Consider the following 13,137-nt stretch of genomic DNA (forward strand, 5'->3'; position numbering starts at 1 on the left):
ATAGCCCATGCTGATTCACAACATTAAATGACAATAAAATTATATTTAAATGAATGGACCCATCCACAAATAACAATAAAACCATCTCACAAATAAAATTAACCATTGATAAAGACATAAATAAACTTCTAGAAGGGAATGCTACCATTTAAAGATTTCAGGTTATTTTTCAAATAATCAGATACAGTGGTACCTTGGTACTCATCGTTAATTGGTTCCGGGAGGCACAATAATGATGAGTATCAAATAAACAATGATTACTGGGACAAAATGTTCACATCACAATGAATTGAGTATCAAATTCAATGAGTTTTAAAAAGTTGAGTACCAAGCCCACCACTGTATGTGTTTAATTCTTCCCCAAGTACTAAATGGTTATGAAATGCTTAATTCCAGATTAATCATATTTCTCAATATATGGGTTTGTAAGTGATTCATAGTCTAAAGTATAAACATGAAGTGTAACAAAGCCATTGAAGATAAACCAGGACTGGTGACAGATACCACTACAAATACTAAAACTCTACTTTATTGATTTTTTATTATTATTTTTTATTTATCAAATTTTGAAACTGCCCATCTCCCTCACAGACTTTGGGCAGTGTACAGTACAGATAAGATGTACAGATGTGTACAGATAACCTGATACAGGCTTGACAACAGATAACCTGAAAGCTTGACAACAATTCTTTGTTCTCTCTAACATCAAAGAGACTCTAGGCAAGGCAATCTTGAGTATTTTTCTTACACCTTCCTGTTTTCCTGTTCATGGTTTCCTATTGACTACAATATATTTTTTTCAATGCTAACTCCATACTGCTGTACAATTGCGTAAAAGGTTACTTAAATATTCAGTCTATTTCAAACCAATCCAATCCAATTATAGGTCAGTGACCCAGATCAAGTAAATTTTACTAAATAAAACCTGTAATGTACAATCCACAAAATAGAACATATAAAATAAGGCATATAAGGAGCAAGAATTGCAATCATGCTACTGCTATTTTGCTATCAACAATACACACATTTTATTAGTTGCCACACAGGTATGGAAACATGACAGTTTTGTTTATTATTTACAGGCTATAAAACATTTCTACTTACAACCATTATTATGGATTGTACTTTGTGTGCAGTGCTTAGAATGAGAATTACCCCTACTACACACCCAAAACCTGTGAATATATAAGAAAACATTGATATAAAAATCTGCACAGTATGTTGGGATAATATCAGGTGGTTTCCAATTCATATTATCCATAGTTACAGCACAAAAGTTTTATTCTACTGCACTATTGCATTTAAGCATATTTCATGGAGTATTTTTTCTCATAACCTTTTGGGAAGCCAGTGACTGAATTACCATACTTTAAACGTAAAACAGTGATCGTTGGGATTTCATATCAATATAAAAGCCTGCATTTGAACTTTTTGGTAGAAAAAGTTCGAGGTATACTTGCTTTATATCAAAATATATTAAGGATGTTCAATACCTATGTCAATATAACAGGTACAAATGGGTGGTCAAAGCTGTCCCTCTTTTTAACATGTACATGATGCATATTTTTCTTTTGTTCAATCTTGTCCAATTCTCAGAGCCTGCCTAGAGAAGTCTGCAGTTTTCTTGGCAAGATCTTTTTGGAAGTGATTTGCTACTGTCTTCTTCCCAGGGCTGAGAGAAAGTGACTGGCCCAAGATCACCCAGCTGGCTTCATGTCCAATGTGAGACTAGAACTCATAGTGGTCTTCAAACTTGGCCCTTTTATGACTTGTGGACTTCAACCCCCAGAATTCCTCAGCCAGCATGCCTGAGGAATTCTGGGAGTTGAAGTCCACTAGTCATAAAAGGGCCAAGTTTGAAGATCCCTGTTCTAACCTAATGCCTTAACCACTACACCAAACTGGCTCTTGTGGTGCATATAATAAATCACATTCTGACATATTGGCAGCCCTGACATATGCCCCTGCCTCACATCAACATTGATATAAAGCGATGACTAAAAATGTCTTCATGAGTAGGTAAAGATAAATGTAAAAAAATGAACATTGCTTTAAGACTGAGATATGTACTGAAACAGATTCCTTTGTTACTACCTTGAATGGATTTTTCGCATTTGGGAAGGACAAATTTCCTAATTGTGCCACTGATGAGCTTTATATGATCATGGAAATTTTAACTTCCTCAATCTTCAGTTTTATTACCAAGCATATGTTTTCCCTTCTATTTTCTTGTGGAATTTAAAACTGAGGAAATTAAGATTATATGACTATGTTAACTTTTTAATACTTCGGCAATATCTTGGTTCTTTCTTCTGGCCAAAATTCAGTTGTATTTTCAACACTGAAGGCTGCCAGGCATATAAAGAAGTATGATGTTGTTTCTTATTTCATGAATTTTATACCTTTGGGTTAATCCTACATTGCAAATTCATGTATCTATATACGTATGTATAAAAGTTCATAGATAAATAATATTGTACTTTAGTTCAACTTATTGTCAACCAAGCTTTCAAACATCTGTTTTTTATTATTGCAAAAAGGAGTTGGATTGTCTAAAACTACAGAAAAGCAATAGGTTTGATTATAGCGTCTTTTGATTTCATAGCCTAGCCTGGACTTGTTACCAGCTCTACAACTCTTGAATTATTATTATTTTTGAAAAATATACTTTACAATCCTGTTTATCCAATAGACATTTTTTTTTGGTTGGAAATCAGCAAAAAAAACCCCTCAGAAATCATTGTCATGTGATCAGAGGATATTGTAAATGCAACTATTTGCCAACCACTTGAAATACAGTCATATGAGGGAGTCAAAACTTCAAGAATGGATCTTAAGTAACTTCTTTAGTCTGTTGTAACTTTAAACAGTCATTAAATAACCGGTAGCAAGTCAAGGACTACCGGTATGCAGCTAGTCCTCGGCTTACAACTGTTCATTTAGTGACTGTTCAAAGTTACGGCACTGAAAGAAGTGACTTATGACCATTTTTCATACATACGACGGTTGCAGCATCCCTATAGTCATGTGATCAAAATTCAGACCCTTGGCAACTGATTCAAACTTATGACGGCTGCAGTGTCCCGGGATCATGTGATCACCTTTTGTAACCTTCTGACAAGCAAAGTCAATGGGGAAGCCAGATGCACTTAACAACCGTGTTACTAAGTTAACAACTGTAGTGATTCACTTACTAACTGTGGCAAGAAAGGTTGTAAAATGGGGCAAAACTCACTTAATAAATGTTTCACTTAGCAACAGAAATATTGGGCTCAATTGTGATCGTAAGTTGAGGACTACCGGTATATTCTATATTTTAATTTTTTTCTGTTGTATTATTTTTTAAGTACTTGTTATGTATTGTTTTGATATTGTATGTATCTTTGTGTTTTGTTCCTTTTCTTTTTTTTTCTTTTTCTGTTACCTTGAAAACAATAAAACATTTTATTTAAAAAAACGTAAAGATATTAATGTGATGTGGCTTTTCAAACCAGACATTTGGAGCTTATCAATAGATGAAGAGCACTGGATTCACTAAACATGCATTGAACGACACTGAACACTGGGTTCATTAAACAAGAAGATTGCAGTATCTTAATGAAAAGACCACAGCCCCACTCCAGATTTACAGTCCTGGACTGATGGTTGCATTCTCTCTGCCTTGAACTCATTTTCGCTTGACATCATGAAAAAAACTCACTGATATTCCATGTCATCAAGGTCTAATGTGGGGAGGGGGGTTTAACCCATCTGCTTCTGGGCATCCCAACCACATTAACAATCAGAGCTCTGCACACCCGAAGTAGTCTTTCACCATGGAACTGGTCCCTGGTGCCCAAAAGGTTGGGGGCCTCTGGACTAGATGACCTTCTGCAGACAGTTGGCACCACCACATCAGAATAACAGAATAACACAGTTGGAAGGGACCTCGGAGGTCATCTAGTCCAGAGGCCCCCAACCTTTTGGGCACCAGGGACCAGTTCCATGGAGAGAGGACCGGAGGGGGTGTGGTTTCATGTACTGCCTGCATCCTGCAGATGGGGCTTCACTTATTTGTGTGGCCTGGTTTCTGGCATGCTGCGGACCGGGACTGGTCCATGGACCGGGGGCTGGGAACCCCTGATCTAATCCAACCCTGTTCTAGCAGGAGACCCTATACCATTTCAGATAAATGGCTGTCCAGTCTCTTCTTAAAAGCCACCAGTGATGGAGCACCCACAACTTCTGAAAGCAAGCTGTTCCATTGGTTGATTGTTCTTACTGTCAGGAAATGTTTCCTTAGGTCCAGGTGGTTTCTCTCTTTGTTCAGTTTCCATGCATTACTTTTTGTCTTGCCTCCTGGTGCTTTGGAAAATAGGTTGACCCTCACTTCTTTGTGGCAGCCCCTCAAATATTGAAACACTGCTATCATGTCACCCTTAGTTCTTCTTGCTCTCATGTTGCCCCTAGTTCTTCTTGCTATCATGTCATCCCTAGTTTTTCTTGCTATCATGTCGCCCCTAGTTTTTCTTTTCACTAGACCAGGGGTAGGCAACCTTGGCTCTTTTATGACTCATGGACTTCAACTCCCAGAATTTGGCTCAGGAATTCTGGGAGTTGAAGTCCATGAGTCATAAAAGAGCCAAGGTTGCCTACCCCTGCACTAGACATACCCAATTCTCCTGCTTGAGCAGGAAGCTGGACTAGAAGACCTCCAAGGTCCCTCCCAGCTCTATTCTATTCTATTCTATTCTATTCTATTCTATTCTATTCTATTCTATTCTATTCTAATTCCTGCAGCCATTCTTCCTATGTTTTAGCCATCAGCGCCCCCAATCATCCGTGTCGCTCTTCTCTGCACTCTTTCTGGCATATTTTGGTGACCAAAACTGGATGCAATATTCCAAGCGCGCTTTTACCAAGGCTTCGTTATAAAGTGGTAGTGTCCCCTTCTGTGATCTTCATCCTATCCCTTTAGGATTGCATTGGCTTTTTGCAATCCTAAACAATTCCTGCATTGCGGCTGCTCCCCCCCCCCAAAAAAAAGCCAATGCAATCCAGGGCTGCATTAACACGAAGGATTAATTAACACGAAGGATTAATGAACACGATCGCTGCGCTCTTTCCCCGGGCCCGGCTTGGCCCAGCGTTCGGACGACCCTCGGGGCGCGCAGCCTGCGCGGAGGGAGGGGCCGCGGCTGGAACGCGGCCGCGGGGGCAACGGTTGCGGAACCAAGCTAGGACCGAGCAGCTGCCTCTCCCGCCTTCGTAGGCAACGCTTCGCCTGGGCTCAGTTTCGCGGCCCGCGGTCACTCCTTACTGTCCCGGTAAAGCAAGAGGGAGGGCGGCCAGCAGGCTTAACGGTAGGAGGCGAAGGGGAAAGGAGTCGGTTCCAGCTGATCCGGATTGCTGACAAAACGCCGGCCAGAGAAGCGCAGCTCTTCTGCAGCCTGGCGTCTGGCCAGTAGTATTCCATCATCCGAGATGGAGAAACGCGCTCTCTGTACGCAGACCACGCTTTTCCCAAGTTCGAGTTTTCTGTATCTCTTTTGGTTTCTTATCAAGAGCCCTATTTCTCAACATTGGCAACTTTAAGCTGTGTGGACTTTAACGCCCAGAATTCCCAGCCAGCAAATATATGTAGTAGTAGTAGTAGTAGTAGTAGTAGTAGTAGTAGTAGTAGTAGTAATAATAATAATAATAATAATAATAATAATAATAATAATAATAATAATAATAATAATAATAATAATAATAAAGTTGGAAGGGACCTTGGAGGTCATCTAGTCCAACCCTCTGCTCAGGCAGGAAACCCTATACCAGGGGTAGGCAACCGTGGCTCTTTTATGACTTGTGGACTTCAACTCCCAGAATTCCTGAGCCAGCATGGCTCAGCTTGAAAACCTCTCCCTTTCCCCTCAGCATGGCTGGCTCAGGAATTCTGGGAGTTGAAGTCCACGAGTCATAAAAGAGCCAAGGTTGCCTACCCCTGCCCTATACCATTTCGGACAAATGGCTGTCCAGTCTCTTCTTAAAAACTTCCAGCGTTGGAGCATTCACCGCTTCTGGAGGCAGATTGCACACTGTAGGACTGGTATAGCTAGTTTTTGCCAGAGCAGCTCCATTTTGTTGAACCTTCCCCCCCCTTTCATTTGTCTCACTTCTGTTCTTAGATGTTTTCTCTTTGGGCCTCATCCTTGACCTAAAATTCCAGGAAGGGTACAGGGTAGCCTTATCGAGGAACGCTACCAGGCCAGCGGCTGATTCAGGGTTACCTCCCCTTTGTTGTTGCAGATTAATTAGCTAGAAAGTTCTGCATACTTAATTATCAGCCTTATCAGTTAGGGACAGAAGGGCAAGGGCTGCAGTATTTTAGTAATGAACCCGCCTTCAGTACCAGGGCTGTGAATATTTTATTGCTTTTTGCTTGTTGCTTGCTAATGATCACAAGCCTCCGTGTCCCCAAAGTGTATAAAAGTAGTCCACAGCTGAGCCCAGAATTTCTGTTCCTGAGACATTTGTTAAGTGAGCTTTGCCCCATTTTACGACCTTTCTTGCTACAGTTGTTAAGAGAATCGCTGCAGTTGCTAAGTGAATCACCTAGTCATTAAGCGAATCTAGCTCCTCCATTGACTTTGCTTGTTAAAAGGTCGCAAAAGGACAACAGCAACCGTCATAAATACGAATCGGTTGCCAAGTATCTGGATTTTGATCAAGTGACCAATGTGAAAAATGGTCATGTCATATTTTTCAGTGCTGCTGTAACTTCGAACAGTCACTAAATGAACAATTGTAAGTTGAGGACTGCCTGGGTAAGTTGAGGACTGCCTGGGTAGGCAGTCCTAGTCTTACAACTGTTCATGACGGTTGTTATGGAAATGACTGTTCAAAGTTAGGATGGTGTTGAAAAAAGTGACTTGCAACTGGTCCTCACACTTATGACTATCCTAGAGTTCCCCAAGGTCATGTGATCAAAATTCAGGTGCTTGACAACTGTTAATGTATTTATAATGATTGCAGCAGCATCCCGGCTTTACATGATTACCATTTGCAACCTTCCCAGCTGATATCCAATAAGCAAAGTCAACAGGGAAATCAAACTTAGTTAACAACCGCATGATTCACTTAACACCTACAGTGATTCACTTAACAACCATGGCAAAAAGTGATAAAATTGGACATGACTTACTTAACATCCATCTCGTTTAGCAACGGAAGCTTCGGTCCCAACTGTGGTTGTAACTTGAGGCCTACTTTTAAAAGCTATGCTAATGTATGTCTTGATTTGCGATTTAGTCCTGGAAGCACCACTCTTTGTGGCAATAGAGTATTGTTACTTCTCCCAGCTTGTTCTCTTTAGACCTGCCATGAGGTTTCCAATCATTCCTTCTGTTTTTTTCAAGATCCTGACAGAAGTATAGTTGACATATCGAAGAGAAAAGTTACTTTCTTAAGCGAGATGAGTAATATAGAAGGAAGTATCATAACCTTTTACAATGTTTCCTATTTTGTGAAATTCAAGACTGGCTATCTTGGCTTTCGAAAAGAAATTAAGAAAAACATTTTGTTCAATATCAGGTAAGTTTTAACTGAGGAGGGGGCTTAGTGGAGTGCCGTGGGTTAAATTTGTCTGGACTGGGAAGCTAAGCAGGGTCAGGCTTGATTACGATTTGGATGGGAGAACAGGAAGTTCCAAAATGACAGCTACGACAGTATGATAGAAGCTCCGCCTGCTTTATTGGGGGCGGAGCTTCCATCACACCATACCAGGGGTAGTCAACCTTGGCTCTTTTATGATTCGTGGACTTCAACTCCCATAATTCCTGAGCCAGCCATGCTGAGCCATGCTGGCTGAGGAATTCTGGGAGTTGAAGTCCACGAGTCATAAAAGAGCCAAGGTTGGCTACTCCTGCACCATACCATTCTGGCTGCCATCTTGACAACTTTGAGCACATCCTGCAGATACACCTGACTATAAGCCTTCTTGGATATTTGAAAGACATTCCAGAAGTAAACAATGGCCAGCCATTTCTGTAGCACTGCCAAAAAAAATATCATGAAAATATACACGTAGCCCCTTCCCTCCCCAAAATCAGATTCAATTGGGGTTTATTGTTTCCTTTAAAAATGTACTATTTGAGCCAGGCCTTTTAATGTTATTATTATTGAACTTTTGGAATGTTTGTTTATTATTTGTCCAGCCTTTTTAATGTCAGGGACACAATGGAGCTGTTGATGTGTTGCCATGTAACTCACTTTTGATCAAACCTGAAACTATACAATTCAAAGAACGGTTAAAAAGAAGAAGAGTCAGAATGCAGTCCTGGTTTATTCCTTTATACGTGTGAATTTTGAGAAATGATTACCAGTGACAAATTTAAATTGGTTGGACATATTTTCATACAGCTTTGTAATTTGGAATAATATTATCTGGTCTATAGAAAAGAGTGTCAATTCGTCATAGTTCATCCCTAGGGCTGTGTGTATGTGCGTGTGTGTGTGTGCACACCAAGGAATTTGAGAAAGAGTATACTTAGCTCCATTAGTCCTTTTAATTCTTATTATCATTCAGATTCATGACAATCTCATGGCACTTTTCTCATTCATGTAGAACAGGGGTAGGCAACCTTGGCTCTTTTATGACTCGTGGACTTCAACTCCCAGAATTCCTGAGCCAGCCTGGCTCAGCTTGGAAACCCTTTCCCCTCAGCATGGCTGGCTCAGGAATTCTGGGAGTTGAAGTCCACGAGTCATAAAAGAGCCAAGGTTGCCCACCCCTGATCTAGAACTAGATTGGGTTTCAAGGACACTTATTTATGATAGTCCCTTTTCACCTGGCATTGTCTTCACTTGTGCAATATGCCGCCACAGTGAGGCACTCCATGAAGCAATGCCAAATCCTCTTTATCATTTCTGACACTTGCAATCAATAGGTCTGAGTGAAAAATCTCCTAGAAGTTGCTTCAATAAGCCACCCAGTCCCCTGTAGTAAAGTGAAGTATCCATTTTGCTTCATTTTTCCTCTCTAAACCACCACTTCCCAATACCATGTCTTCTCAGACCGGCAATGATAGGAGCTTTGCATATGCAGAGGTATCTTCTGATGCTTCCTCTCAGCTTCACTTTGCGCTTAAAAATGAGGGAAAGAGCTCTGCAGCACCCTAAAAAGCTTCAAAGGATTGTTTTGCTTGAACCTTTGAAGACTATGAAGCAGTGCACAATTCCATCCTTACTATCTTAATACAAACCAAACTGCTAATCTAGGCTTTTAACATCCAGCCAAAACTAGTAAGAGCCTAGGTACTGTTTAAGAGTTGTTTGAACTTTAGAGTTCTCTGTCATCTCTATACATGGATCACAGAATAACAAAATTGGAAGGGACCTTGGAGGTCTTCTAGTCCAGGGCTTTTCAACCTTTTCACCCATTGTACCACTTTTAGGATATGGCAATATCCGAGTACCACCAGTTGCCTAGCAACGTGTCAAAAACTTGAACAAAAAAAAGGAAAAAAGTGATGAAGTACAGGTAGTCCTCGACTTACAACAGTTTGCTTAGTGACTGTTCGAAGTTACAATGGCACTGAAAAAAGTGCCCCCCAAGCCACAGCCGAGCAAGACACCTGCCTGCCTGCCCGGCGGCACTCTTCCTCCTGTCCGAGGTTTTCATTGTTGTGAGCAATTCTGTTGAGGATTGGCAGCAGGGGTGGAGTGGGGGGGGGTGTTTGGTTTTTATCCCCCCCCCGTCTGCTGGGTGGTTGCAGCAGGTTTTGGTCACTTCACATGACCCTGGGACACTGTGACCATCATAAATATGAATCAGTTGCCAAGCATCTGAATGTAAATCGCAAGACCCTGGAGATGCTGCAACATTCCAGCTGATCAGCGCTTCTTCTGGGCTCAGCAGAAGTGCCAGGATCAGTGCTGCTTTCCAGATGATTGGTGCTTCTTCAACTGGAGCCTGGCGCTGATCCTGGCACTTCCACTGAGCCCTGACAGCCCCGAAGCACTGATCCTGGCGCTCCTGCTGAGCCCTGACAGCCCTGCAGCTCCAGCCATCTCTCGCTCAGGCTTGTGCGGTGCTGCCACCGTTTCAGCTCATTCCCCTCCCCTGCTACTTTTCTAGGATGGTCGCGTACCACCTGCCAGGTGCCAATGTACCACAGGTGGTACCCGTACCACTGGTTGAAAAGCCCTGTTCTAGTCCAATACCCTGCTCTGGAAGGAAACCCTATACTATTTCAAAGAAATGGTTGTCCAGTCTCTTCTTAAAAACTTTCAGTGTTGGAGCATCTACAACTTCTGGAGGCAAGTCGTTCCACTGATTCATTGTCCTAGCTGTCAGGAAGTTTCTCTTTAGTTCTAGGTTGCTTCTCTCCTTAATTAGCTTCCACCCATTGCTTCTAGTCCTCTTTCAAGTACTTTGGAAAATGGGTTGATTCCATCTTCTTTATGGCAACCCCTGAGATATTGGAACACTGCTATTGTGTCACCCCCCTAGTCCTTCTTTTCATTAAACTACATACACCCAATTCCAGCAACCATTCTTTGATATGCATTTGTACCTCTGATTGTCCTCAATGAATCTCAGTAATGCTGAAAAACCACTCAATGGGTACTTAGAAGCAGCTTTGAAACTGATGAAAGTAATCAACTCAAATGATGAGAAGCTTGTAGATAATAGTCACATAATGTTATTTGCCCATGTATCTAGAATAACAAAGCAAAATGTGTAGTTAGTAAAATACATATACAGTAAACATCTCAAGAGTAACAAACTATTTTTATTTTACAGTGGTGTCATGAAACCTGGTCTTAATGCAATTTTAGGACCCACTGGCTGTGGCAAATCTTCGTAAGTATTAAAATAATGACACAAAAGCCCTATTTTATAATCCAATTAAATGTATATTGCCCTCAGGTGGTTTGGAGAATAGGTGATCCCCTCTTCTTTATGGCAGCCTCTCAAATATTGGAACACTGTCGTGTCACCCCTAATCCTTTTCATTAAACTAGACATACCCAATTCCTGCAACTGTTCTTCATAAGTTTTAGAATTTCAATCCAAGTTTGAATTTTACAAGACTTTTGAACATTTGCATTCTTTAACAGTTAAAACAACTTCGTATTTCTCGGGCTTATGTAGCTGTTTTGAAAGCACCTGTTTCTCCTGTGTGTGCACGCACAGATAAATTATGATTTTGAATGATTGTAAAGCTCCAATTGATGTGTTCCTGAAATGTAGAGCTCAGTAATTTCAATTGAAATGGGTTTTATTTTTCTTTTAGGCTATTGGACATTTTATCTACAAGGAAAGACCCCAAAGGGCTGTCTGGGGATATTTTATTAGATGGCATGGGCTTGCCAACACAATTTAAATGTATGTCTGGATATGTAGTACAGGTAAGCCTTTTGTTGCTATGTATAATCCACCTATTTTATTTTCCACCCAGGGTAAAGTATAGAACCCCTTTTCATTTCTCAGTGACTCCTATTTATTTATGATAAATTAGCCAAATAGAATGGTTTGCTTCAGGAACACATTCCAATATCTTCTGTGCTTATATTGTATAATCTAATGTAGAATATTGTAAAAAAATTTTTACAAAAATATACACATGCTGAACAACTAAACAGGAAGAGGAAATTAAATCTAATTTCAGGGGTTGTAAAACTAGAAATGAATACAGGTAATCCTCGACTTACAATAGTTCATTTAGTGACTGTTTAAAATGACAATGGCACTGAAAAAATGGCTTATGACTGTTTTTCACACTTACAAGCGTTGTAGCATCCCCATGGTCACGTGATCAAATTCACACACTTAGAAACTGACTCATATTTATGACAGCTGCAGTGTCCCAGGAATGTTTATTTTTTGCGATCTTCTGAGAAGCAAAGTTAACAGGGCAACTAGATTCATTTAACAACGGTGTTACTAATTTCACAACTGCAGTGATTCACTTAACAACTGTGGCAAGAAGGGCCATAAAATGGGACAAAATTAATGTAACAACTGTCTTACTTAGCAACAGAAATTTTGGGCTCAATTGTGGTTGTAATTCGAGGTCTACCTGTACACCTGGGGTGAGGGATGGAAGTCTTGGAAAATCCTATATATGGTGTGATGTTTTGAGAGGTTTTTAAAGGAACATAGGTGTAGAACATAAATATAATTCTGTGAATGCTCAATACACTCTCCGAGTGTCTAATAATGATTGTACAATAGCAGTCTTAGCAAGTCTAATGTTCAAATGAAAATGTCCAGTTGTTTTTTTAATCTCTAAGGATGACATAGTGATGGGGACCTTGACAGTCAGAGAAAATTTAATGTTTTCAGCAGCCCTTCGGCTACCTTTATCTACGAGCAAATATGAAAAGAAGCAGAGGGTTGAACAGGTTCTCAAGGAACTGGATTTGGCTAAAGTGGCAGATACTAAGGTAGCTATACATTCATTAGTATAGTTTTTAATCCCAAGGGATACCAACATTTAGTGTTGTAAATAGTTATGTCTATAAAGAATGGTACGAAATCACTATCTACAAAGAGCGGTTTTGTTTCTGGAATCCACAAAAATATGTCTGGGGTTGCATGTAAGCTGCAGATTGGTGTTTGCCCACCTTTGATCTAATCCGAAAATGAGAGAAAGTTTAGTCCATTAGTATTACTCTATTATATAATAATAATAATAATAATAATAATAATAATAACAACAACAACAACAACAACAACAACAACATGGGACCTATAAGGTGGACTATCTTAAATTGATGGAAACTCCCTTTGTTCATCCAACCTCATATAATAATAATAATAATAACAACAACAACAACAATAATAATAACAACAATAATAAAGTTGGAAGGGATCTTGGAGGTCATCTAGTCCAACCCCTTGCTCAGGCAGGAAACCCCATACCATTTTGGACAAATGGCTGTCCAGTCTCTTCTTAAAAACTTCCAGAGTTGGAGCATTCACCGCTTCTGGAGGCAGGTTGTTCCATTGGTTAATTGTTCTAATTGTCAGGAAGTTTCTCCTTAGTTCTAGGTTGCTTCTCTCCTTGACTAGTTTCCATCCGTTGCTTCTTGTCCTGCCTTCAGGCGCTGTTTGTCCCCCCTCGTCCTTCTTTTCGTTAAACTAGACATACCCAATTCCAGCAA

At 40.3% G+C, this 13,137-nt stretch overlaps 1 protein-coding gene across 1 annotated transcript in view; it reads left to right on the plus strand.

Moving 5' to 3' along the window:
• The first annotated feature begins 10,771 nt into the window (after positions 1 to 10,771).
• Positions 10,772 to 13,137, plus strand: part of LOC107295393 (ATP-binding cassette sub-family G member 2) — a 27,030-nt gene continuing 24,664 nt past the window's right edge. The window contains exons 1-3 of the mRNA XM_029285838.1: positions 10,772 to 10,831; positions 11,265 to 11,379; positions 12,265 to 12,417. Of these exons, the coding sequence (XP_029141671.1) occupies positions 10,779 to 10,831; positions 11,265 to 11,379; positions 12,265 to 12,417 (321 nt within the window). The 5' untranslated portion in view covers positions 10,772 to 10,778. The remainder of the gene's footprint in view (positions 10,832 to 11,264; positions 11,380 to 12,264; positions 12,418 to 13,137) is intronic.

The sequence above is a fragment of the Protobothrops mucrosquamatus genome, unplaced genomic scaffold, assembly GCF_001527695.2.
Source record: "Protobothrops mucrosquamatus isolate PMUCROS unplaced genomic scaffold, P.Mucros_1.0 scaffold2328, whole genome shotgun sequence".
Lineage (NCBI taxonomy): Eukaryota > Metazoa > Chordata > Lepidosauria > Squamata > Viperidae > Protobothrops > Protobothrops mucrosquamatus.